At 48.7% G+C, this 27,783-nt stretch overlaps 1 protein-coding gene across 1 annotated transcript; it reads left to right on the top strand.

The window, feature by feature from the left end:
• Positions 1–1,277: 1,277 nt before the first annotated feature.
• On the top strand, positions 1,278–27,661 carry ATP6V1B1 (ATPase H+ transporting V1 subunit B1; the record flags this gene model as incomplete). The annotated part of the gene is made up of 14 exons (XM_081265148.1): positions 1,278–1,395; positions 8,265–8,320; positions 20,483–20,581; positions 20,764–20,857; positions 21,330–21,407; positions 22,438–22,577; positions 23,371–23,472; positions 24,048–24,145; positions 25,178–25,301; positions 25,570–25,720; positions 25,931–26,013; positions 26,773–26,877; positions 27,081–27,210; positions 27,300–27,661. The coding sequence occupies 14 exons, from the start codon at positions 1,278–1,280 to the stop codon at positions 27,461–27,463; spliced, it is 1,542 nt and encodes a 513-aa protein (XP_081121274.1). The 3' UTR covers positions 27,464–27,661.
• Between the last annotated feature and the right edge of the window lie 122 nt (positions 27,662–27,783).

Here is a 27,783-nt window from a genome sequence, read left to right as displayed (position 1 = left end):
GGGCCCTGTGGGCAGAAAAGACAACCATAGCTTGCTCCAGTCTGCTTTGGGGAACAAAGTAGCTGCCACTGTGTTTTCAAATTGGCTGCACTGACAAAGTCCTCCAAAGTGGGGTGCTGGGAATCAGGGATACCCAACAACTGCACTTCCGCCTTTCCCTCTGTTCAGGTGGTATAGTTTAGGGAGGTGTTTAGAAATGCAGGAAGTCCTGAGTCTGGAATGAGACATGGAGGTGACCTGGCAGAACTTGGGTTGGCCAGTCCAGCCAATACCCAGCATCTATTCTGCCTTGTTTGGTACCCGTGAGACACTCTACAGGCCCTGGGGTAGCACAACTGCTTTAGCCTCTCTGCACAGAGAGGACTCCTGGGAAGCAGTGGTGAGGTTCCAGGTAGAACACAGGCCAGGCTATGGGCATGCTTGATTTTTAACTCCAAATGTTGAGGTAAGCAACGCATAGGCCTCCATGTGTACTCTGTCCCAGGATGAGCACATCAGGGCAGGCCTGAGGTATGGGAGCTGGAGGTGAACATAAGAAGGTGAGTCTGGGTCCTACAGCCAGCCTGGTTTCTCAGGCAGTTCTCAATGGCCTAAGACAGAAAGACTAAAGGAGACCCAGGTCTGGTGGAAGACACAGGCTCAGCTCTTGGGGCTCACAGCCCAGCCACAGCAACGAGAGGCCTCTCCTAAAGGAGGCCAGATGTGTGGTGAATCCAGGGCGCTGGAGAAGACAGGGAAGCCTTCCTGTAGGAGATAGACTGAAGCTGGCTAGAAGAGGATCCTCTGTAGATGTTGAAAAAAAGATGATGGTGGAATTGTGCCAGGGAAGAAATACCTAGGTATAGGCAGGGCAAGAGGCACAGGGTGAGGGCAGCTTGCCAGAAGCTAGTGTGGGAAGGAGACCAGGAAGAGATGTGGTGAGGGGCATGGGGACTGTGGAGAGCACCAGCAGTTCCAGGGGGGAGCCGCATTTACACTCCCTGTGGGTTGTGGGTAGAGGGTCAGCCAAGCACAGCTGCCCTCCTCCCTCACCATCCTCCACCTCCCAGGTCTGCCCAGCCTGTGCCCAGCCTGTGGGGAAAGCTTCAGAGCTGGAACCCCGGGCTTCCCTGTTTACAGTCAACCTGGGGGAGGAGCAGGGAGGGCGTGGGAGGGGAGGGAAGGAAGGGGCGGTGGCCGCAGGTGCAGGCTGGCAGTTCACTCCAGCTCAGTGGGGCCTGAAGTCGTAGAGCTGCCACCAGCCTACTCAGGCACTGACTCCCGGGCCACCACACACCATGGCTATGAAAGTAGACAGCAGGTCCGGCGGGCTCCCCAACAGTGACTGCGACCTGGGCACAGCCAGGGAACATATCCAGGCGGTCACCCGAAACTACGTCACCCACCCCCGAGTCAGTGAGTATGAGCCCTAGCGGGTGAGGCTGGGGTGGGGAGCTGCTGAGACTCCCAGCAGATAAAGTCTTCTTGCCTCAGAAAAAGAAGAGGACTGATACCAGGGGATAGCAAGAGGCCCTCGGTTCAGTGGGAACCGCACTGTGGGGGCAGCCTGCAGGTGGAGGAGGGATGGAGGACCCAGCCCAGGCTGACCTAGAGGAGAGGACTGGGGGGAGGGGTTAGTTGTCATCATTGATCCTGCCTAAGACCCTAAGCCCGGAGAGAGAGAGCTCCAAATGCCTGAGAGAGTGCGCGCCTGTCTGTGCGCATGCGCACACTCCTATGTAAGGAGTGTGCCCCAGAACCCTCAGCAGGAGGAAGTGTATGATGAAGTGTAGTGGGGCTGACATGTGTGTCAATGTATGTGAGTGTTCTCAATATGAGGTGATAGTGTCCCTGTGTCCCGTGAGTCAAGGGCTGCATGTTGTATGTGCCTTCTATGAGAGATGTGGGCCTGGAGGGGTGTGCACCCACTTTCTCTTGGAGGGGAGGAAAAGTGTGAGTGTGAATGTATGCAAGTGTGCTTGTTAGGGTGTGGGTAGGTATGTCTGCCACACTCAGATACGTGACATGTCCTGTGCTGTCCCCTTGAACACACAATGTCACGTATCTGAGTGTGGCAGTTTTTATGTGTGTACACAGGGGTAAGGGCGAGTGTCAGGTGTAGGAGCTTGTAAACGGGTACCCTGGGGGGTACCCTTGTAACTTTCACGGAAGCAGCCCTGTGTGGCTCACTCCTGTGCTGGTTCTGTAGGGGTTGGACAAGTCCAGATGTCTGGGGAGGAGAACCTGTAAAGGTCCAGAGGACCAAAGGGAAATCCCCTCACAATTTCCTTCTCCAAGGTCACCCTCCTAGGCCTGGCAGTTCTCAGACAGCACGTGCAGCTCACTGGAGTAAACCAGCCTGGCCCGCCCCTGTTAAAGCCTAGCCAGAGGTTCCTAACAGGGCGTGTGGGGTGAGTGAGAGGAAGAAAATCTGACACGGGAAACTCTTCTCCCTCCCTCCTCCTCCTCTGCAGCCGCCCAGTCTAATGGAGGAGGTGGGGGGAGCTTGAGAGGGCAACTGAAAGCTGAGCACAGAGTAAGCTGCTCCCCCCCCCCCCCCCGCAGCTAGCAGAGCCCCCAAGGTGTGAGACTCTTGCTGAGGCCTGAGACAGATGCTGAGGGTGGAACAAATTCCAGTAAAGGAGAAATGACAGAGTTAAGTGAGTTCAGTCTTCTAAAGGAGGCCCCACAGACTCTGCCCTGTGGAGGTTCTGGGGGTAGATTCTCCCTAGGCCACAGTTGTGGTCACCAAAGCTAAGAAACACACAGTGATTCAGTTCACACTGGGTCCAGAGCTGGGAACTCTTCCCATGAGATGACCTGCCACCCCTGCAGATCACCTGTCCCACACCTGAGGGCACAGGAGAGCTGCCATGCTGGGCAGGGTGTGGGGTCTGGACCCACAAAACCCTGCTTTCCCTCTGAAACTTGCCCTTGTGAGTCCTGAAGATAAATGTCACCCTGCCTGACTCCTCCTCCAGGCAGGATTGCCCAGCCAGGAGCAGCCTCAAGCCAGTTTCCTCCTAACCAGTTCTTTATTTACAATCTACATCCTGGAGGTTCTGACCCAGGATGGGACCTAGGGGTGTCAGTGCCTCCATATTTATAGGCCTCCTGCAACAGTAGCTCCCACCCAGGCAAATGTGTGTATACCCCACAGTTAAAAACCAGAGCAAGTTCAGTGCAGGGAGCCCTCCTGGCTCTGCTCTGGCCATTGACTTCACTTTGCTGCAAACTGAGCATGCTCACAGGATGCACCCAGGACCAACCCCAGATACCTTCCCCAGCCATCCACACACCTTCCTACTCAGCAGCATCCCAGCACTCCCCAGCGTGCTTCTGCACCTGCAGTGTCTCCTGCTCCTGTCTGTTCTCCTTGGGTGACTAGGGGGTGCTCCTCCCTGCGGCATGTGGACAGGCACAGGACCAGAGAGAGTCTGGAGACCCCTGGCAGGTTGGAGTCAGGGTTGCTCACCCCTCTGCTTGCCTCCCCAGCCTCACCTCCTACCCTGGGACTCTAAGCACTCTCTCAGCCCTGAGACCAAGCCTAGAAAGAGGCTGGACTCAGAGGGCCAGGGAGGTGCAGCTTGAGAAGCCCTTTCCTTTCCAGAGGAAATGGACTCCTCACAACTGATTTCAGTACAGAGATTACAGGAAAGAATTGGCCAGAAAGGAGGAGCCAGGTAGAGTCTAGATGGGGAGTAAAACCAGCAGTGTCCACCTTGGGAAAGAAGGGTCTCTGCTCCACAGCATTAGACTTGTTCCCCAAGAGCCTTGGCTTCAGTGGGGAGGAGGTGGCGTGGAGCTTCACCTGGTCACTGGGGCAGAAGAGGCTAGGCTGGCACAGGGGGCCAGTCTAGGCAAAGTTTTGGAAGGTTAGCAGCCTGGTTGGAGGGATGGGGCCTAATCAGGCCCTCCAGGGGCTTGAGCACCAAGCCACTGGCTTTGCCTCCCTGCCTCAGTTTCCTTGGCAGAAAGGGGAGAAAGTTCCATCAAGAGTCCCAACCAACAGGTTCCTGGGCTGATTCTAAGAACCCCCAGCTTCCAGCTTCTGCCCCCCTCCCCTAATCCTTCCAGCTGGGATCAGGGAGGAGGTGCAGGACCTGCTGCCCCAGGCTTGCCCCCACCCTGGCCTCACGCATGGGTGCCCGCCTCAGCCCTCTCCGGGGACGCTGCAGGTGTGGCTGGGCCGGCGCTAATTAGTGTGCCGGTCAGGATCCCTGCTGGGCCTTTGACGGGGAAGGCGGTAGGGAGGTGGGGGTAGGGAGCCGCTCCTCCAGCCTGCAGTCCAAAGTGCAGCCCAAAGTGTCAGCTAGGACAATGGAGAGGGTGGGCAGAGCAGCTGGAGGGAGTGTCTGCACAGTCTGGAAGGCCCATTGAGGGAGTGCCCCTCAGGTCATCTGAACCGGCCCTCTGCCGGCAACTCTGCAGCCCCCTTCCCTCTCCAGGGTCAAGGGGGACATCCCAGGGTTGTGTAGTAGCCATAATCCCCGAGGGCTAAAAGGTACTGCCTGAACTGTGGCGAAACCAGCTGAGTTTCTGGGTCTCAGTTTGCCTTCCTTGCAATGGACATAACCAGAGTCGATGGTGTATACAAACAAGAGGCCTGACGCTCAGCCACCATTCTGTCTGTCTCAGGAGAGACACAGCCCCTGTAGGGGCCAGTCTGCAGTGCTATGGGTCTTCAGAAGGAGAGACCTGGTGAGCTGCAGTAGGTGGTTTTGGGCAAGATCTTGAAGGGTGTGAACAGCCCAGTGTGGAACTGAAATGGCATGTAAATGGGTTTTCTAAGGCTCCACGGAGCTGTGTCTCCATCCTGCCTCCCTAGGAATCCCACCTAGAGCCAGGTATTGTGGCTGCTGAAACCTGGGAAGATGACCTGTAGGTGAAGCTGGAGTGCTAAGATGGGGGACTCGGAGACCTCATGCTGTCCCCATGTGGCCTGGCATGATCTCCCACCCTAATTCCCAGAATAAAGTTGAGAAGTTGGCCTCCCAGAGGGTCCCTGCAGGCAAGCACTTAGCAGCAGCCCGGGCTCCTTCCAGGGACCCTCCCCTTAGGGAGGAGTGTGGATCCTCTAATCCCACATCCTCTGCCACCATTGTCCCCTACCTCCCCTCCCAGATTAACGGGTGACAGAGGCTGTGAAGTAGGGGAGCCAGCTGTGAATGAAAGGAGGAAGTTGAAAGACCTGTCTCTTGAGGCTGTGGAATTGGAAATGATTCCCTGTGGCTTTCTGGCCCAGGGGGCCCTGCCCTGCCCCCACGCCTCCCTTGCTCCAGGCCCACCCACCCTGTGTCTTCCTACCCCAGGTCTGCAGTTTTCTTCCCCTCCCTCAGCCCTGTGGCAGGTCTAGTATTTACTCTATAAAACCTGGCAAAGCGCTGGCTTGTTCTGGACTTATAAACTTACTGGCCTGTCCCCACGCCCCTGCCCACCCCCTCCTGGCCCAGTTCATTTCCTCCTTCTGCTTTCATGTCCTGCCTCTGTTCCACTCTTTACGGTCCTAACAACCCTGGCAATTTAATCAAAATACCACACGAGCAAGAGCAAGAGTGTGTGTGGATGGCTGCATCGGGATTTTTTTTCCTAATGTGGAGGGAGATGCCCCTATGCCCCCACCTAGGAACCCTACCCTTCCTCTTTGGGGGGGTCTCTTTATGCCTTCCCACCCCCTTAGCACATGCATCCTCTTTTTTTTTTTTTTTTAAATCTCTTCCATCTCCATCTTCACAGGAGGCAGACTGGAGCTAAAGGTACAGTCCCTCAGGATGGGACCCTCCTTTGGTCCAGGAGGCTGGGAAGGTAGGGAAGGTCACATGTTGGTTCTCAGGTGGGACATGTGAGGAAAAGCTAATGGAACCATAATTCATCCAACAAATATTTCCCAAGTATCTGCCATATACCTGGTGCTTTCCTGAGAGGTGGGATACAGCAGTGAGCGCTGCAGAGGATGTCCCTGCTCTCTGGGAGTTGACATGTCCCTGAGTCCAGATGCAAGCCTCTGCAGGCCATTGCACTGCCTGTGTTCCCCCAAATCACCAAGTTAGGGGTTCTTTTTCACGTTTCTCACGTCTGAGCTGCTCACCCCTGGCATATGTGCCCTTTCCCTAACTTCTGGGGCTGGGTAGATAGCTCCATTTGACCTGAGGGCTCAGCTCAAAAGGCCCATCCTGCAAAGCCCTGACCACTAGATCTGGCCGCCTGGCCCATCTCACTCACCCATCCTGTTCTTGCCCTTCTTAGCACCTACTGAAGTTGGTAATTGTGTTACATTCTCTCAGACCCTTCTTTTAGATTGTAGGCTCCACAGCTGGCCTCCTACATCCAATAGGTGCCATAGAAATGCCTGGAGAGAGGGAGGGATTAGGGAAGAAGGAAGCAGATCACCTAGGGAAAGGGGAGTAGGAAGCACCAAGCAGTGAAGTCTCCAGGAGGGAAGAGTGTGTTGGCCAAAAAATCTGAGAAGCAACCCAGAGGTGGAACAAGGGGGCGGGGAAGAGGAGCATGCATGTAGCCTCTCATGGAATGTGCTGGATCACTTTGAATGCAGGATCTAGAGGCCTAGGAGAAGCCTAGAGAGAAGGCAGCCCTGGAAGCCAGAGTAGAGAGGCTTGAGAGGCAGGGAAGGGGGAAGAACCATTGGATCACTGGAGGCCATGCTGTATGAGCAGGAGCTGGAGAAGGATTGGGGCTGAGGGTGGGAGATACCAGAGCTTGTTTGAAGGAAAGACTGTGGGGTGCGGGCGGTGAGAGGAGGGGGCACTGGCCCTGCACCGCAGGATTTGTTGTCTCCAGGGCCTGGTGCAGGGGAGAGACCTGCCTAGGATGGAGGGTGGGCCCTCCTTCATGGGAAGAAGTGAGGGCAGCCAGATGCAGTGGGTCTCTGGGCAGGTCTGAGGACAGGGAGCAAAAGGGTGCTGCCCTGGGCCAGCCAAAGCCTGGGCAGAGAACTTTCCTTCTCCAACTCTCCTTGAGACTTGAGTTTTGTAAACAGTGCTGACATTGGAGGATCTATGTAAAGATCTGTAAAAGCCTTGCCTTGCCCCATGGGTGGGTCTCCTGGTCTACACCCTGGTGAAAGGAGCTTTCCGACAAAAATAAGGGATTTGACTCAGAAGCCCAGAATGGGGAGGGAGTAGGTGAGGGGCTATTGGGTTCTCTCAGGCACTAGGTGGGTTGGGGCCACCTAGTTTGCCCAGGAGCATGCCTGTAAGAGGGCTATGCGACCCAGGGCTGATGGGAGGAAGCACAAGGGGTTGGGGGGAGTTCAGCCCTGGCTCTGCCTCAAACCTGCGTTGCGACTCTGCGCCTTTCTTCTGGGCTCCATTTTTCTCTGAGGCCTGCAACCTGTGAGCAACCCAGCACCCCACCCATCTTGCCAAGCCAAGTTCTCCGTCTCAAGTTGTGTCATTGGTGCCACACAAGAGTCCCAGGGTAGGACCGTGGTACCCCTTTGCTATAGACAGTACTGTCCCAAAGTCCCTGGGCTAGCCCCTGGCAGAACCAAAGCTTTTCACTGGAGTTGGGAAGGGTTTCCTGATGTCTAACAGAACCCCACCTTCTAAGCAAAGCCCATTCCCCCTCTATGGTCCTCTGCAGCTGCTAGGTCTGGGGGCATTTCTCTTCTTCTTCCCCCTACCCCTCTGAGCACCCAGCGAGCCAGGGGAGTCCAGGAACCACCCCGGCAGGGCCTCACCAGGGCCTGTGAGAGCAGGGACTCTGTTCTGTTTCTCTCAACAAAGCTTCTTCCCCCCACCCCCCACAGTGCTCAATCAGTGTGGGGTGAACAGAAGGAAATGTGGCCTGGTGAAGGGCAGAGGAGGGCACTTCTCAACCACAGCTGGGGGCCAGAAGCCTTTGGAAAATGTTGTGAGTCAGAGAGGAGGGAGCGGGTGAGGTGGGGGTTGAGGCCAGAGGGGAAGCCCATCAGGGAGGATAAGGGTCTCCTCCCCAGGACCAGGGAAGACTCTGAGGCCTCTGCCCTCCCCCAGCCTCCTGCAGGTGTCCGAGGCAGCGGAGGCCCTGCGGGCAGGGGCATGACCCTTACAGCAATGGTGGCTGGCCCTGTCACAGCTAATGACCCTGATGGCCCAGGCTGGGGAGGAGGTGGGGGGTGTTTAGACGAAGGGAAGGCGAGGATTCTCTCTCTCTCTCTCTCTCTCTCTCTCTCTCTCTCTCTCTCTCTCTCTCTCTCTGTGTGTGTGTGTGTCCTGTCTTGGAGGCCAAGCATGTGTTAGGGGGTGTCTGGAGGTGAGAATCTTACCACCCTGCCTTTCCCCCAGCCTACAGGACGGTGTGCAGCGTCAATGGGCCCCTGGTAGTGCTGGACCAGGTCAAGGTAAGGTTCTTCTGCCTCTTCCCTATCCCCACGGCCATATCTCAGGATTCCCTTTCCCCTCACTGGATATCTTCTAAATTGCCTTTCCCCTGGATGACCCTGTCATCCACTTCTGCACTCCCCTACTTGTGTCCCCAGGCACCCAAAGTTTTTCATCCCTGCCCTGGTCAGTGGAGATTGTAAAAAGCACAAAGACCTCTCAGAGGCCGGGCTTCATGGGCCTTGGGAAACCTGGTTCTACCACTGATGCACCGGCAGCGCCCCCCCCCCCCCCCCCCCCCGCCGCCTGCTGAGACTCATTTCTGCATCTGTAGAACAGTGGTGCCAGACTTCCTCAAAGATGGGACTCTCCCCACATGAGACTTCCATGGGGAAGTGCAGGATTTGCCTGTCAACTCCTCCTACCATTTCTCAGGAGCTTGATGGCTTCCAAAGTCCTTTAAACAATTGCAGTGTCAGAACCAGCTGTGTGGTTCAGGAGTGAAGTGGGACCCACAGGAGGCAAATGAGATGTAAGTAAGCTCTTTTGCATCTCCTGGGAAACTAAGAACTGGCAGACACTGGCAGTACTTGTGAGTTGCCTTGTTGGAGACTGTTGAGTGTTTAAGAGTCCTGCAGAGATTCAAGATCACTCTGCTGTCCTCACTGCTCTAGCCAGTTCTGGTCCTCCAGCTTCCTACCCATTCCGAGCTGAACAAACTAGAAACCCGAGTGCACCCTTGACCCCTTCTGTCCTGAACAGCACCCATCCAGGCATTGGGTCATGATCTGGTCACATGTCTCCTCCCTGCGTCCCCCCCCCCCCAGTTCCCTCCTATTGGGTATGCATTAATCCTTAACTCCAGGAGCCCAACGGAACACTTGTACCAAGAACATAGTAGTGTTAAGCATTTGTTTGTTTAAAGGAAAGGTGAGTAAATTAATGAGATGAACAAATGAATGAGTGTTAGCATGAGTAGATAAAGACCTGTCAAAACCCAAGCCACTTAATATTAATCAAATCAGAATTACTCGAATAACGATTCTAGAGATAGATGTTGCTGCTTGATCTATAGTAGAAGGGATGCCCTGGGAGGAAGTATGACGAGGTAGTTAAGTGTATATACACTGGGGTCAGGGCTTGGAAGAGTAAGACTTATTTGTAAGTTTTGGTTTTTATCATTTTAAATATTTTTATTATTTAAATTATAACCAGGAGCACAATAGCACAATTTAGTGTTTATAACCAAACTTCTGTAATAACAATAATAATTTTAAAAAACAAAGATAATTCTGATTTTTTGTTGATGTTGTTGTCAAAAACAAAAATAACATTTGATTTGTTTTCCTTCCTTCCTCCCCCCCGCCCTTTCTTTCTCTAAAGTACTGGAGATTGAACTCAAGGGTGCTCTACCACTAAGCCACATCTCTAATTCTTTTAAAAAATTTTATTTTGAGACAAGGTCTCACTAAGTTGCCCAGGCTGGTCCCAAACTTGCAATTCTCCTGCCTCAGCCTTCCTAGAAGCTGGGATTACAGGTGTACACCCTTGATTTGCATTTTTTACTTTTATTTTTATTTTGATACTGGGATTAAACCCAGGGGCATTTAACCACTGAGCCACATCCCCAGCCCTTTTTAAATTTTGAAGACAGGATTTTGCTAAGTTGCTGAGTCTGGCTTTGAATTTACAATCCTCCTGCCTCACCCTCCCCAGCCATTGGGATTACAGACGTGCACTACCATACTGACTTTTGCTTTGCTTTTTTTTTTTTTTTTTTTTTAATAATTGGCATATAATTCTTGTACTTATTTTTGAGATACACTATTATAATTCTATATATATATATATATATATATACACACACACAATGTACAATAATCAGATCAGCATAATTAGCACTTCCATCTCCTCAAACATTACTGTTCAATTTATTGAGAACCTTCAAACTCTTCTTCTCTAGCTGTTCTGAAATGTGTTAATTAAGACTTCTCATGTTTGATCCCAGCTTAATTCCACTCTTTTCTACCAGTTCCTTATGAATCCTGGTGCCACAGCTTTAGCACCAACTTGTTGGAAATACAGATTCTTGAGCTCTACCTCAGACTGACAGGATCAGAGTCTTTGGGGTAGAGTCCCAAGTTTGCTCTCACAAACCCTCCAGGTTTGAGAACCATCTATCCAGGACTGTAAATTCCTGTTCCCTCATCTATTAAATAAAGACAGTGAGGAGTAAATCAGAAAAATTATCCTCCCTGAGAACAGTCAGCAATAGCTCTTCCTATTAGCAATGCTAATAAGCCTGATCAAACAGTTGTGTGATCCCCTGTCCCCCACCCCATCCCCCCACACTCTCCTGCCACACTCTTGGTCTATAGGGGACCCAGAAAAGTACAGAGACTCAGCACCTAGCAGACGTCCATTTCTCAATCCCCCCCCCCCCCCACTAGGAAACCAGAGCTAGATCCCCAGACCTATGGCTCTGTGATTACTGGATGCATCTGTAACTCTGACAGAGCAAACTAACCAGGTGGTGCATGTACCTGGAAAGCCTTCAGCTAATAGAGGGAGGACAAGAATCGGTAGTCCTGGAAAAGGGGAAGGCACTCCTATGCACTGCTCCCACTGCCAAGCCCCTCTGTCTTTTACTGCCTGACTTGGGCAAAATTCCAAGTCTCTACAGCGCCACCTACTGCCTATATCGACACACAATCAATTACTCTTGTTTTCCATTCTTTACAAATGGAAAAACATGTTGGGGAAGAATCCGAGAAGATCAGAGGCTCTTAGCCCAGGAAATAAGACACCTAAAATTGTATGTAAACAATTGAAGGTATATATGCATGTGCCGACGTGTTTTTCTTGAGGGAGTTTCCACTATTTTCATCTGATTTCCCAGAGTTTGTTAACTAGAAAAGGCTTAGTCTCTGATTTGAAGATTGTAAAACTGACCCTCCTAGATCATGAAGCATCCACATCCCCAGCCCTGATCTCACAAAAGCACACTCACACACACCCACATTCACACTCTCAATAGTTCACACACTCGCATACTAACACACATTCACACTCTCAAACCCACACACCAGTCACTGCAAGCATTGAGGAAGAATCTGGATATCTGACATCCACCTGCTTGGAGCTATTCTAGAGATTCATGAGGGCAGCGGTTCTCATACTTGAACATACATTAGACTCCCCTGCAGGGCTTGCTCATAGACAGGTTCTGGGCTGCACACAATGTTCTGATGCAGTAGATCTGTGTCGGGGCCCAAGAATTCGCATTTCTAACAAGTTCCCAGATGATGTTCATGCTCTGGAGACCACAACTTAAGAGCCACTGCTCTGGAGAATCTCCCAACTCTTCTGTTCTGGGGTTCAAATCCATCCTTCCTTGACACTTGGAGTAAACACTCACCTGATCCACCAAACTTGATCCCAGATATCTCTACCTACTTTCAAAAGATTACAACAGCCCTGAAGACCATTTCCAGAGAGGAGGTCCCACATTGTCCTTGCCATTGTTGTCAGGAGGGGCCTTGGAGGACAGAACTCCCTTACAGGAATCCTAACAGACTAGTTTTGGAACTTCCCAGTCTTTGACATGTACATAGCAGCAATAATGGGCATGGCCCCTTGCTGATTGAGGACTCAGTTGACTCTCCAGCAAAGGGGATGGGTCGCACTGAATTATCCCCACTCCCTGAAATCCTCTTAGAAGTCAACAGTGAGAGTTGATAGGATCAGGCTTGCTCAATATGCAGCTGGGAAATAGGGTTCCTTGGAGTATAAGCCCTGCACCCTCCATTCTAACTAGTTATGAGACCCTCGCCCTCCTTAACAAACACTCTCTGCCCACCACACAGGGTTTGGTATTCTCCTCCTAAAGGTTTCCAGTGTATATTCCTCATACCAGGCATGTCCTTGTCCGGCCATGATCTTTGATATTTAAAGTTCTCTTCTCTGATCTCATCCTTCGGGGACACACAATTCACAACTATCCCCTCCACTTTCCTCTTCCCCACTCCCCCTCACTCTCATAAACCCGCACAAAAAATTATCAATTTTTTATTACCCCCCCCCCCCGACTTTATTGGGCCTGATGCCTGAATATGGGCCCACTCTGACCTGTCCTCTAACCAATAATTTTTCCCCTGAAGTCAACAACCCACCATCACCACCAATGATGTGACAAGTAAGGATGCCAATGGCCACTTCTGGGAAATGGCCAGGCACAGGGCCTACACCGAGTGCAAGGGAAAAGAAGTCAGGGCTTGAACTTGGAACTCACTTACCAGACTCTTGCTGCCCTTGCTCTTGGGCTCCCTCTTGTGGCTGAGAACCCAAGACGGCTGGGTACCAGGGGCTCTTACCACAGGGATTATTCCCTTAGGGTGGGTCTCCCCTCCAGGGATCCCACTCTATGGGTTTGGGGAAGAACAACATTGCCAGGGTTCAATCACTGGTACCAAAAAAGAAGAAAAAATAGATAGATTTGTATTATTTGCTCACAACTTTTGAATTTCTTATTAAAGATGCCTCTCATCTGTCTTTGAATTATTCAGGAAGAAAAGAAAGTTTCTTGTAAAAATTTAAAATGTGTTTTGTCTTTATATTTAAATTTTGTTTATGTATTTGCGTTTATGATGAGGTATTCTTCTAAATAGATACCCAGTTATGTAATTTCCTTCCGTGAATAAATATACCACATTTATTCTATCATAGCCTATTAACTGACTCACATTAATTCACTGTTTGTCTTCAGCAGATTTATAGCAAGTTTTTTTTAATAGCAGGTTTTAATATCTGGAAGGCAAATCCTCTATCTCTGATCTTTTCCATAACTATTTTTGGCTCTTCTTAAATGTTTGCATAAACTTTAAGATTATTTTATTAAATTCCAAAAGAAACAGCAATCCACTGTGGATGGCCTTAATTTATATGCTTTTAAAAGAATTAATATCTTTATGACAGTAAGTCGTTATTATGTTCTTCAATAAACTTTTGTGGGGTTTTTTTGTATTTTTTACATTTATTACCAGATATTTTATGTGTTTTCACTTTAGTGTAGATGGGATGTTTTTCTCTACTGCCTCTTCTCACTGGTTATGATTGGAATAGAAAAAAAGATGATTTTTATACATTTATTGTGTTTGAAACCAAGTTCTCTTATGGGTCCTAGTAATTGTGTGTATGTGTGTGTTTTAATCAGAGCCTCTTGGGTTTTTCTAGGTTTGCAATATCATCTGCAAATAAGGGAGTTTTATCTCTTTTTATATAAGCATACTTTTTTGCAGGGAGGGTGCCAGGGATTGGACTCAGGGGCACTCAACCACTGACCCACATCCCAGCCCTATTTTGTATTATCTTTAGGGTCTCACAGAGTGATTTAGTGCCTCACTCTTGCTGAGGCTGGCTTTGAACTTCCCATCCTCCTGCCTCAGCCTCCTGAGCCACTGGGATTACAGATGTGCGCCACTGCACCCAGCATAAGCATACTTAAAATATATATATATATTTTAATTTAATTATTTTATTTGGTGCTGAGGATCGAACCCAGGGCTTCACACAAGCGAGGCAAGCGCTCTAACACTGAGCCACATCCCCAGCCCCATGAGCATACTTTTATTTTGAAACAATTTTAGTTTTATGCAAAAATAAAAAGAATATATCCATATATTAAATTATTAACATTTTATTCCATTTGCTCTGTGTGTCTGTGAATATGTGTGTGTACATAGTTTTTTTCTTGAATTTTAACTTTTTGAGATGGAGGGGGGTATCACTAAGTTGCCCAGCTGGCTTCAGACTTGAGACCCTCCTGCCTCAGTCTCCAGAGTAGCTGGGTTTACAGGTGCATCACAGTGCCTGGCTTTTTTGAATCTCTTGAGGGTAAATTATGCCCAAATACAATGTGTGTATTTCCAAAGAATAAAGCTATCCTCTTATATAACCATAATAGTAGTTATCAGCTTCAAAAATTTATGCTGATATAATACTTTAATCTATTATCCATAATCCATTTTATCAGCTGACCTAATAAGGTCTTCTATAATTTTTTCCCCTCTAATATGAGATCCAGCCTAGGGTCATGTATTGCATTTAAGCATCGTGTCTATTTAGCTTTCTACAATCTGGATCATTTCCACAGCCTTTAACATTTTTAAAGAATATAGCCCCTTATCTCCACTACCCTTAAAAAAATAGAATATTCTCCATTTATGTTCATTATTATATTTAAATTTTTTGTTTCATTGAGTAAAATAAGATTTCTAAAAAAAAAAAAGTACCAGGTAACAACAGTGACATGTTAATGATTTTTATTGGAAATGAAAATGGCTTCAGCATTTCATAAGGATGTTGAGGTTGGTTTTCATAGTGTTCAAGTAGTTGCCTCTCATTCCTGTTTTACATAAAGTTATACAAGAAACAGCTGTCTTGGAATTGTATCAAAAGAGTTTCTGTTCCTGTTTACAAAATCCCAATTCGTTTTCCTTTATTTACTTATTTGGTACTGGGAATTGAACTCAGAAGTGCTCTATCACTGATCTCCATCCCCAGACCTTTTTATTTTTTGAGACAGGGTCTTGCTAGGTTGTTGAAGCTGGCCTCAAACTTTTGATCCTCCTGCCTTAGCCTCCCAAGTCACTGGGATTACAGGTGTGAGCTACCATGCTTAGCTTTTAATTTTTGTAGACAATTCCTACTATGAATTACATTGTCAAATGTTGACAAATGCACTGATGATGATGCTCTAGCCTTGCATTCTTGGAATAAACCCAGTTTGTTCATGCTGGTTTATTTATTTGATACACTGCATGATTGGACTAATAGTTTAATTAGTATTTCTGCATCCATGTTAATTAGAGAAATTGGTCAATGATTCTCTTTTGGTACTATCTTCATTGGATTCTCATGTCACAGAGCTTCCCATTAGATAGTTCTGTTTCCTTCTAATCATCGTTCATTTTTTTTTTCCTGTTCTTGCTTTGGTTCTATTCTTCTTGGCCATTGCTCCAGCCCAGTACTGGGTGGAAGGATAACAGCAGGTGTTCTTGTTTTGCTTCTCGTTTTAGTGGGAATGCTCTATCCATCAAATCACTGAGTAGCTATTTCCTATAAGGTTTTCAAACAATATTCATTTGGGGATTAAGAAAATTCCCTTTTATTCCCTGTTTTCAAACAGTTATTTTGTTCTTTGCTTTTTGTTCGTAATTATTAAACTTTTCATTTATAATTGTTAAAAATTTGACAGTTTTTAAACTTTTTCCAAAATGTTCTCAGTAATCATAGTTTTTCATCTTTTAATCCATTAGTAAGAAGAATTACATTAATAGATTTTTCTAATATTAGACTAACCTTGAATTCTGGAATAATCCTAATTTGTTATCTGTTTGTGTATGTGTGTGTGTGTTCGTTTTTTTTTTGTTGTTGTTGTTTTTGTTTTGGTTTTTTTTGGAAGAGGTACCAGGGATTGAACTCAGGGGCACTCAACCACTGAGCCACATCCCCAGCCCTTTTTTGTATTTTATTTAGAGACAGGGTCTCAGTGAATTGCTTAGTGTCTTTCCATTGCTGAGGCTGACTTTGAACTCTCCATCCTCCTGCCTCAGCCTCCTGAGCCTCTGGGATTACAAGCGTGCACCACCATACTCAGCTCATTATTTATTTATTTATTTATTTATTTATTTATTTATTTATTTATTTATTTAATATTTTTATTTTTTAGTTGTAGTTGGATGCAATACTTTTATTTTATTTATTTATTATTATGTGGTGCTAAGGATTGAACCCAGGGTCTTGCACATGCTAGATGAGTGCTCTACCGCTGAGCCACAACCACAGCCCTCAGCTCATTTTTTAAAAAGAATATTATTATTTTGGTTTGTAATTTAGTCTTTTTTTGTACACTGCTGGGCTTGGTTTGATAATATTTAGTTTCAGATTTGGGCATCCATATTCATGAATGAGATTGCCTACACTTTTCTTATAATTATTTTATTTGGGTATCAAGATTATGCTTGCCTCTAACAATGAATACAATGCTTTTTCTTCCAGGCTTTCGAAGGGCTTTAGAAAATTTCAAGTTATTTTTCTCTGTTATAATTCACTGGTATAACCATCTTAGACAGGTGCTTTTTTCATAGGAACACTTTAAACTATTTATTCAATATTTTAAAAATTATAGGATCAAATTTGATGCCAGCCTCAGCATCTTAGACCCTAGGAACTTAGTGAGATCCTGTATCAAAATAAAAAGAGCTGGAGATGGAGATCAGTGGTAGAACACCACTGGATTCAATTCCCAGTACCCCCCCACACACACACCTAGCATGACCGCATAAAGATCATTTTATGTGGTACTGGGGATTGAACCCAGGTACTCTATCACTGAGCTCCAGCCCTTTTAATTTTGTTTTGAGACAGGCTCTAACCAAGTGATCCAGGCTAGCCTTGAACTTGGGATTCTCTTGCCTCAGCCTCCTGCAATTATAGACATGTGCCACTCTGCCTGGCTTTTTATTCATTTTTATTTGGCTTTGATTTGAGTTGTGATCTTTTGGGACTTCACTCATTGCATCTAAATTTTTAAATATGTTACATGAAGTTTTTCAAAATTCCTTTTATTTTCTCTTTAATATTATCAGCATAGCTGGTTATAATTTTTTTTAATTCCAACAATTATTTATTTGTGGCTTTTCTTTTCTTCTTAATCAATTTTGGGGAGGGGGTTACTGGGTATTGAACCCAGAGGAGCTTAACCACTGAACCACATCCCCAGACCTTTTTATCTTTTTATTTTGAGACAGGGCCTCACTAAATTGCTGATACTGACCCCTTGAATTCGCTATCCTCCTGCCTCAGCCTCCCTAGTCGCTGGGATTACAGGTGTGTGTCACCGTGCCCTGCTCCATTAGTCAATTTTATTAGACTTTTCAAAGAGCCAAGTTGGCTTTCCTGTTCTTCCTTATTACATGTTTGTTTTATTATTTTAATAATTTATTTCAATGATTTAATAATTTTTATTATTTTAATAATTTCTGCCCTTTTATTATTTCTTCTACTTCTTATGAGGTTTTAATGCTGTTTTTGTTGTTGTTTGTTTGCTTTTTGGTACTGGGGATTGAAGCCAGGGGCACTGAATCACATCTCCAGACTTTTTTATTTTTTGTTTTGATACAGTCTCACGAAATTCCTGAGGCTAGTCTTGAACTTAAGCTCCTCCTGCCTCAGCCTCCCTATTCACTGGATTTACAGATGTGTGCCACCACTGGCTCACGTGGCCTATTTTAGGTTTCTTCAACCTTGTTTCTTTTCTAATAAAACCCTTAAAATTTCAAATGCCTCACACGTATGCTGAAGCATAATTTTCTTTTTTTTATATAATTTTTTTAGTTGTAGATGGACATAATATCTTTTTTAAAAGAGAGAGAGAGAGAGAATTTTTTAATATTTATTTTTTAGTTATCGGCGGACACAACATCATTGTTTGTATGTGGTGCTGAGGATCGAACCCGGGCCGCACGCATGCCAGGCGAGCGCGCTACCGCTTGAGCCACATCCCCAGCCCCGGACATAATATCTTTATTTATTTATTTTTATGTGGTGCTGAGGATCGAACCCTGTTCCTCACATGTGCCAAGACAGGTGCTCTACCGCTAAGCTCTAGCCCCAGCCCCACAATTTTCATTATTGTGCATTACCAAATATTCTCTAATTCCGATCAGATCCTCTATACTTAAAATGTTTTTATTTTCAAACAGTTAAGGTTTTTCTATTTTTTGTTACCAATTTCTAACTTACATTGATTAGGGTCAGAGAACATGGTTCAGCTTCATGTAGTTTATAGATCACAGCATGATGATATCCTTTCCATTCTTTTTTAGATAATCTGTCACTTTGGTTTTGATTTTGCAAGGAGTAATTTAGCAAAGCACTTTAATTTCACAGAATATTAGCAAATGGTGCAGGGGTATTATCTTTCTACCATTGCTTTTCTTGGATTAAGGTTATGGTTCACTTCCTGAATTAAATCAGCCACATGGGAAGTGAGGTGGGGGTTCCTGGGACACAGCGCTCACTCCATGTCCTCCTCTGGGCTGGAGGTGCAGATACAGGACTTGGCTCTTTTGGTTCTCGGACCCCTGTGTGAATGTGGAGGGTGTACTCCTCCAGCCAGCTCCCCTGGCCAAGCTCCTGACCCTCCCTAGACATGGGAAAGCCTGGAACCCTGTGGTCCCCAGCATATACAGAGACAGCAGAGCTTGGGGACTCCCTAGGGCAGATCTCTAACTGCCCATCTGCTGCTGTATCCCTGAGAGACAGCCCAATGGAGTTTTAAAAATTGAGTTTTCATTTACATACAATTATCTTCACTCTTTTAAAGCGAGTTTAGGTCTTTTAATATATCATATTTTGTTTGTCTGGTTTATTAACTGATGGATATTTGGATTGTTTCCACTTTTTTATGAATATGAATAAAACTACTCTCCTCCTCCCCCATACCAGGGATTGAACCCAGGGGACGTTTAACCACTTAGCCACATCCCCAGCCCTTATTGAAAAAAAAAATTATTTAGAGACAGGGTTTCATTGAGTTGCTTAGTGTCTTGCTAAATTGCTGAGGTTGGCTTTGAACCCACAATCCTTCTATCTTATCCTCCTGAGCCTCTAGGATTATAGGTATGTGCCACTACACCCAGCTATGAATAAAACCTCTATGAACATTCATCTGCAAGTTTTTATTTGGACGTATGTTTTCATTTATCCTGTATATACATAGGAGTGAAATTACTGAGGCCACATGATAATTCTATCTATGTTTAAGGGGTTTTTTTGTTGTTGTTGTTGTTTGTTTTTGTGTGTGTGTGGTGCTGGGGATCAAACCCAGGTCCTTGCTCATGCTGGCAAGCACTCTCCCACTGAGCCATAATCCCAGCCCTGTGTTGAACCTTTTGAAGATGTGAAGAAATCATAACTTGTTATCTGATGGTTAGGAAAAGGGAATCTGGAGTCATAACATTTATTATCTGCCTTTTTGATTTTAGCCATCCTGGTGGGTATGAAGTAATACCTCACTGTGGTTTTGGTTCTTCATCTCCCTAATGACTAAAGCTGTTGAGTATCATGTATTTATTGTCCATTTGTATATTTTCTCCTTTGATCAAATTATTTTCACTGTGTGTTCTACTTTAGATATTATGGAAATTAGCCTGATTTTTTAAATTCCTGAAATCCTGATTCATACACGTGAATCATAATCACTGCTAGGAAAAGATGGCCCCAGGTAGATCCTGGAAACAGAGTCTTTTCTGGTGCCTGAACACAGGGAAGCACCTTGCCATCGTTTCCCATTAGTCTATGGAAGCAGAAACACTGCCTTCCAGCCATGGGTGGCCACAATAGCTACTCCATTTTATTTTATTTTATATTTTTTAATTGTTGATGGACCTTTATTTTATTTATTTGTATGTGATGCTGAGAATCGAACCCAGGGGGCTGGGGATGTGGCTCAAGCGATAGCGCGATCGCCTGGCATGCGTGCGGCCCGGGTTCGATCCTCAGCACCACATACAAAGATGTTGTGTCCGCCGAGAACTAAAAAATAAATGTTAATAAATTCTCTCTCTGTCTCTGTCTCTCTGTCTCTCTCTTTCTCTCTCTCTAAAAAAAAAAAAAAAAAGGGGAATCGAACCCAGTGCGTCACGCATGCTAGGCAAGTGCATTACCACTGAGCCACAACCCAAGCCCTGCCACACTCCATTTTATTGAGCATTTAAAGGTGCCAAGGTAACAAATTTGCAGAATATTGCCTCATTTCCTGCCCACAGCAGTCCTGTGAAGTATTACTATTATCACCCTCATTGATAAGAAAAACCAAGGCTCACTTAATGAGTTACTTAATTAGGTAACTTCCAGAAGGTCACAAAGCTATTAAGCTTCAGAGTTTCGATTCTAACCTGGTCTTCTGACTCCGGATTCCCTTCTCCTAACCATCAGGTATACTCCCTCCCAGAGAGAATCCAGACGTCCACTTCCCAGTCCCTCCAGTTCATTTCCATGAGTGTCTGGCCATAATAGTGCAGACAGCAGCTTGTGACTGGGCCAAGGAGGGATGGGGGAGGTAGCATGGACTTTGCCCTGTCTCACTGTTGCTCTGGGCTGCTCTCCTCCCCTGCCAGTTCGCCCAGTATGCTGAGATAGTCAACTTCACCCTCCCTGATGGGACTCAGAGGAGTGGCCAAGTGCTTGAAGTGGCTGGGACCAAGGCCATTGTACAGGTAAGTGGGCTCAGTGAGTCAATGAATGAACTGACAAAGTTCTCACACTGTCTGACCAGCTGTGAAGCAGGCAATGGTCTATTCGCCTGAGAACACCCTGACCATAGCAGAGCATTCTAGGAGGGTCTAAAGTGGGAAGCCCCAGTCTCTCGCGGTTAGAGTAACTACCTTTTGTCCCATAGGTGTTTGAAGGGACCTCCGGGATCGATTCCCAGAAGACTACCTGCGAGTTCACAGGGGACATCCTGCGGACTCCAGTGTCAGAGGACATGCTGGGTGAGGGATGGGGATGGGGCAGGGGTGGGTGCCCCTCTACCCTCCCAACCCAGCTTCTCCGACCAAACCCATAGTGCCTGGCTTTGTCATTGCCTGTACACATATCTGCCTTCCCATGAGCTCTTGGAGGCTAGAGGTTGTATTTTCTCAGAGCCCACATACAGCAAATGTTCAATAATGAGGAAAGCAGGACCCTGCTTGAGGTCAGGCTGAAAGAGACTGCTAAGCCCTGCATATCCTCTAACGGTCTCTCAAGATCTGCCACACCTGGCTTGGTTTTCTCCTTATCCAGCCCTGGAAGCCCCTCAACTAGAGTCATTGTGCTGGGGCCAAGGCCTTGCTTTCTGGGATAAATGAGAGCTGACGGGGAGGGGGCTGTGGGCAGTGGAGGTGGGGGATAGGAGAGGGGTGGTGTGAGGCTGAGAGCTGAGGCTGGCCCCAACATCCTCCTCCACCACTTGCCTACTCTCAGGTCGGGTTTTCAACGGCTCCGGCAAGCCCATTGACAAAGGGCCAGTGGTCATGGCGGAGGACTTTCTGGACATCAATGGTGAGTGAGTGGAGGCTTTGGATATCTTTTAGGACCCAGTTCCTGACATCTTCCCACTTCCAGCCATCATTTCTGTCACCTTGTCCTGGAAGTTCTTTCTGGACACAGGCCAGAACCACTGACCAGCACTTTCCCAGGGCCAGGCAGATTAGGTGTGATGTGAGAGCATCAAAGGCCTCTCGTCCCCAAATCAGCCACCAAATCTAAATGCTGCCCTCAGCACTCTGTGCCCAGCCCCTATAAAACAGTGGTGCACACCTGTAATCCCTGCAGCTCGGAGGCTGAGGCAGGAGGATCACAAGTTCAGAGACCACCTCAGCAATTTGGTGAGGCTCTAAGCAATTCAGTGAGACCCTGTGGCTCAGTGGTTAAGCACCCCTGGGTTCAATCCCTGGTACCAAAAAAAAAAAAAAAAAAAAAAAATTGAAGTGCCATCATCATTGCATGGTGTTCCACATGCCCCCAGACTATCCCTTTTCTGCCCTCAGTTCCCTGTCCCCAGTCCTCAGATCTGGGGCCGCTGCAGCAGATCCAGCCCTCCAAGGCTGTCACATAGTGACATGGAGGCTTTTCCCAACTCCTGCAACCCTAACCCATCAGTTTACTGAAGGAGTCATGGAGGCCCACGGAGGACGGTAGCTTGTCTGAGGCCACACAGCAAGCCAGTGGCAGAGCACAGAACGCACATCTGCTCCCACAGGGGTCTCAGATTGCCCTCAGGTCCCTGCACAAGAGCCATTGGTGGTGAGGAGGGTTGTATCTCAGGCCAAGAGGTCCTCAGGCTGAGTTCCTACCACCTGCTTCTAAAGCACCAGGGCAGTGCTGTCCAAGGTAGCACTGGGCCTGTGGCTGTTTAAACCTGAACCAAACCATATTTCATATATGCAATAGCCACATGTGGCTGCGGACACGCTGAGCAGCGCAGCCAGGGCACAGTTCTGTCTTCACAGAGAGCGCTGTTAAACTGCACTGCTCTAGAGTCTGGGCATGAGTGGGGAGGGCAAAAGCTGAAAACCCTGTTCCCACCCAGGCCAGCCCATCAACCCCCATGACCGCATCTACCCTGAGGAGATGATTCAGACGGGCCTTTCTCCCATTGACGTCATGAACAGCATTGCCCGTGGTCAGAAGATCCCCATCTTCTCAGCAGCCGGGCTCCCCCACAATGAGGTGAGGCCTGCAGTGGGCCCCAAGCAGGTCTTCAAGGCTGCCCTGAGTCAGAGCGGCCCTCACTGTTTGAAAGAGCCCACTTGTAGCTCCCAGGTTGGAAAGCCCTGCCCGGCTGAGCTCCCAGCCTCTGCCTGCTTGTCCTAGTACTAGTCTTTCCCAGATCACACCTACTTCACTGCCACCACCAGGTATCAACAGCCAGTTCTCCCAGAGTATTTGGTGTGACAAGGTTTCTAGACATTTTCCCCCACCCTTCCTGAATTCCTGAATGTGCCTCAGTTTACCCTCAAAATGACCTGGTGATCAGACAACATAAATGCCCTCACTCTTGCATGCACACACACACAGACACACACACACACACACCCTGGTTTGAGAGTTAGGATCCAATAGCCCCACATACTGAAGGCCTGGGGCAACTCTGTGCCCATATAATTCCAGCAGGCTGAGGGGGGATCTAGGGGCTCTGTAAGGCCCAACTTCCTTCAGACAAGTGGTTCAAACCATGCTAAGGCTGTTGCTCTTTGGAACTGTTCATTACTCTGTCTGTCCTGCTCCTCACGACAGGCTCTCTCAGTTCTCTAGTAGTCATAGAATAGCCCCCTCCCCAAGAAAGCTGTAGGACCCAGGGCAGAACCTTCACCTCTCTGGGCTTGGACACTTGCTAGCAAAGGCCCTGATGAGAGGACAGATTGAAAAATCTCTCCATCCATCCTCCTTAGTGGTGCCCAAGGGGCAGGTGCTGGGCTCTGGCCTGACAGCCTCCCTCCTCTCCCAACCTATTCTGCCTCAGATTGCTGCCCAGATCTGCCGCCAGGCTGGGCTGGTGAAGAAATCCAAGGCAGTGCTGGATTATGATGATGACAACTTCGCCATCGTCTTTGCAGCCATGGGGGTAAGAGAGGTGGGGCAGATTTGTCAGTTAGAAGCTGTGAACAGGCAGCCCTGGATCCCTTGGTCTCTGAGACAGCCTAATCTTCTGGGGGAGGCACAGTCCCTCTTCTAGAGAAGCTGTCAGAGTCTGGGCCAGTCTGGTGGGAAAGGCAAGAGTGTGACTCAAGGGGTGAAGGTGGGCTCAGTGACCAGGGCAGTGTGTCCCTTCAGGCATTCTGAAGGCCACAGCAGCTCTAAGATGGCCCAGAGTGGCTTGGAGAAGGAAGCCAGGGAACTCAGGGAGACAAGACAGCTCAGGAAGGGGATACCAGGGAGCCCTCAGGGGGCCCAAGGGGAGGAAAGGGAGTTGGGCAGGGCAGCTGACCAAGAGAGGGGCAGGATGGCATTGAGCTCCTAAAGAAGTCTGAAATTCTCTGGGAGGGTATCTGATGAGGCCCTCTCAAGCCCCAGGGCCACCCCTGTGACTATGGCACCTTTACCCCCAGCAACTGTTAACCAGTCAGTTCACAGGCTTTCCTCAGAAAGGAGGGGCCAGGCGCTGCTCTCAGGCTACAGCCCTCCCTGCTCTATGTCCAGGTGAACATGGAGACAGCCAGGTTCTTCAAGTCCGACTTTGAGCAGAATGGAAGCATGGGGAACGTCTGCCTCTTCCTGAACTTGGCCAACGACCCCACGTGAGCCCTCCCCATGTCCAGGGAGAAGACCCTGTTTCCTTCCAAGACTCAGGATACCAGCAGGGCTCAGGGCATTCCAGAACACAGCCATGGAACCGAGCTAGGAAAATAACCCCTGGAGGCGCAGTTGGAGAAACTGAGGCCTGGGAAGAGCTAGGGATAGCCCACCAAGAGTCCCTGGGAGCCAGCTAGGACCCTACCTGCCACCTGCAGTCCCTCTGCTCTTCCCACAAGCTGCAACCAGCCACTATCCTAAGTCAGGGCCCTTCACCCTTGAGTCACTTCCACAGTCACCACTAAAGAAATTGTCTCTCTTTTTTTTGGGGGGGGGAATTGCTATTTTGAAGGTTTAGAAAATAAGACAAAATATGGGATCAAGTGGATGAAAAAAAATTCTCATAAGATATCCTGGGTGTTGAGGGGGGTCCCCAAACTAAGGAACAAAAAGTTGTGATGACATTACCAAGAGGTACCCAGTATAAGGGTACTGAGAAGTGCTCCAAGTAGGAAGGGTAGCCAGTGTGTGGACCACGCACACCAGTGTGCTCAGGGACAGGAGAGGCACAATGAGTAAAGTGACAATCCTGAGGACACAAAGCAAGTGCTCTATCTAAGACACAAAGCAGGTGCCCTGGGGTGAGAAGGAGCTAGAGCAGGCACTTGTGCCCCCACCCCACCCACGGGAGATACCCCAGAGCCCTTCACCTTCAGACCACAGCAGACAAGTCTGCTGTCTTCCTCACCCAACACTCACCCCTGCTTGGAATCTCCTATCTACCCACCCTCCTGGTCTCAGCCTCCGTCTCCTCCCCTCCCGTGGATAGCAGGTAAAGGGGTGAGGACTTGGTGGCAAATGCTTGCTCCCAGGAATATGGACCTGACTTGGGGGCTGGGGTAGGGGCTCATCTTATCCATGCCCCGGTTACTGTACACAAGCCAGCTTCCCACTGTACCTTGTACTCAGCCCTGGGGTATGTGGGACACAGGCCTGGGCCTTCAGGCTCTCTAAATACCAACCATGCCTGCCTCCAGGATTGAGCGGATTATCACCCCACGTCTGGCACTGACCACTGCTGAGTTCCTCGCCTACCAGTGTGAGAAGCATGTGCTTGTCATACTGACTGACATGAGTTCCTATGCGGAGGCCTTGAGAGAGGTAAGCTGACCATCAAGGGGTGTCAGAATCATCCCTGCCTTGCCCTAGGCTTGACCTCTTGGAATCAAGGGGTCATCCTAAAAGTAAGAAGGAAACTCGTCAACCCAGGCCTGCTGTCCTCATTGTGCGCCCCAGGGCTCAACTGCAGCCTAGCCTTTTCTCTCCCACCTTCCATTTCATTCCTCACAAAGTCACTGAAGCTTCTACCCATCTTCCTTGTTTCAGCCTCTTGCCTCCTTTCTTATCCCGACACCCATGGATTTTGCAGGTCTCAGCTGCCAGAGAGGAAGTCCCTGGGCGCAGAGGTTTCCCTGGATACATGTACACAGACCTGGCCACCATTTATGAGCGAGCAGGCCGTGTGGAGGGCCGGGGTGGATCCATCACACAGATCCCCATCCTCACCATGCCCAATGATGGTAGCCTCTTCAAGCACCCAGAGTCCCCCTTCCTCCCTTTCCCACCTGGACTCTTACAAATCCCATGCTGCTTTGCACAGATGTGCAGTAACTCTGCTCCTCCACCAGGGCCGATGCTATCCTTTCATAAGGGAAATAGAACCTGGGTGATCCCTGGGTGGGTGGAGACCACACCCTCATCCACACTGAGACCAGTGCATTTTCTTGTAGATATCACCCACCCTATCCCAGACCTGACAGGCTTCATCACAGAAGGACAGATCTATGTGGACAGACAGCTGCATAATAGACAGGTACTTGCTGCCTCCCTCCCCACTTTGGCTCTCACTCCAAAAGACCTGGAAGAACAGATGTCCACTACCTCCTCTGCATGAACAAAGCTGACCCAATCAGGAGACATACACCCAGGGAGGCCTGTGTGGGCCACAGCCTGGGTAGAATCCAGCCCACCTGGCCTGTGGGAACTTCAGAAAATAATCCCTTCAGAGTCTGAGTGTACTGGGCAAGAGTGGGGAGGGCAGGGAAAAGCTGGAAACCCTGAACATGGCTTCACCCGGGATTGAACCCAGGGGCTCCTGCATGCTAGGTAAGTGTCCTACCACTGAGTTATATCCCCAGCCCCAGGTCTTCTCTTCTGTGATATGGGAATAATAATACTTATTACACTGATGCATTGAGAAGCATAAAACAAGTCAGCATATGAGAAGTATCTGGCAGATAGTTAGACACTAAATAAATACCAATTATTTTTCCCTTTCCAGTTATTTGCTTTGCTGAGTAAAAACACCAGGTGTCTGATACAAATAGAATGTGAATAATGGGCTTTTTATGAACTTAAGGTCACATCATCTTCCTCCCTCACCGTCCTGTTTAAAACCACGTGTGTAGTCACCTGCCCTACAATATATGCGAGATAAGAGGGTCAGGGTGTGACCGCTGACTTCTCTGTGGATGAATGAGGAGGAGTCTCCTGAACGGGGGTGGGGGGTGAGACAAGCAGCTTGGGTGGGGTGGGCCCTGCTGTCTGCCACTCGCCTCCTCTGCTCCCCCAGATCTACCCCCCCATCAACGTGCTCCCTTCCCTGTCGCGACTGATGAAGTCCGCCATCGGGGAGGGCATGACGAGAAAGGACCACGGGGATGTCTCCAACCAGTTGGTAAGAAGGAGAGGGCCAGGGGCTGTTGGGTAATCTAGTTTCAGAAACTGGACGTTTGAGCTCTATCTGGACCGACAGGCTTTTCCCCTGGTAAAATTCCTTCGCAAAAAAAAAGGGGGAATCCCAAGGGCAGCCAGGTTTGGGGCCATCGGGCTTTGGTGGGAAGTCCGCGAAGCCGCCACCGCCTCTGCTTCCTCTTCCAGTACGCCTGCTACGCCATCGGCAAGGACGTGCAGGCCATGAAGGCAGTGGTGGGGGAGGAGGCGCTCACCTCCGAGGACCTGCTGTACCTGGAATTCCTGCAGAAGTTCGAGAAGAACTTCATCAACCAGGGTGAGGCGCGTGGCGGGCGCGGAAGCAGAACCTCTCCACCCTCCTTCCGCCCCATACACACAGCCCTCACGCTCCTGCTCGGTCCCTAGGACCCTACGAGAACCGATCGGTGTTCGAGTCGCTAGACCTGGGCTGGAAACTGCTGCGCATCTTCCCCAAGGAGATGCTGAAGCGCATCCCGCAGAACGTGATCGACGAGTTCTACTCCCGCGAGGGGGCGCCGCAGGACACGGTGTCCGACACTGCGCTCTAGCCCGGACGGAGCCTGGCGCAGCTGCACGGTCCAGTTACCCCTGTCCTACGTGCCCGTGGTTGGCCACCTTTCCCCATTCGCTATCTCCCTCCCGCCATCTCCCTCTCCGTCGTTCCCCCGCTGCCCTCAATACCCGAACTCACCACTTCCGCGCCCACCTTCAGACCCCTACAGGCTATGGGGGCTCCTTAAACTCTGTCTTCCTAGACTTCAGCACTGGGAAAGACCACAAAGGAAAGCCCATGTCCTACTGGATTTTTATTTTAAATGAGTTTTTGCTGTGATCGTGGTGCTGCTGCTGGGGACCTAACCCAGGCCCT

This window comes from Spermophilus citellus (assembly GCF_964194105.1).
Source record: "Spermophilus citellus genome assembly, chromosome: 13".
In the NCBI taxonomy this organism is placed as follows: domain Eukaryota; kingdom Metazoa; phylum Chordata; class Mammalia; order Rodentia; family Sciuridae; genus Spermophilus; species Spermophilus citellus.
The sequence above is the reverse complement of the archived record's forward strand: the minus strand, read 5'-3'. Positions and strand labels throughout refer to the sequence as shown.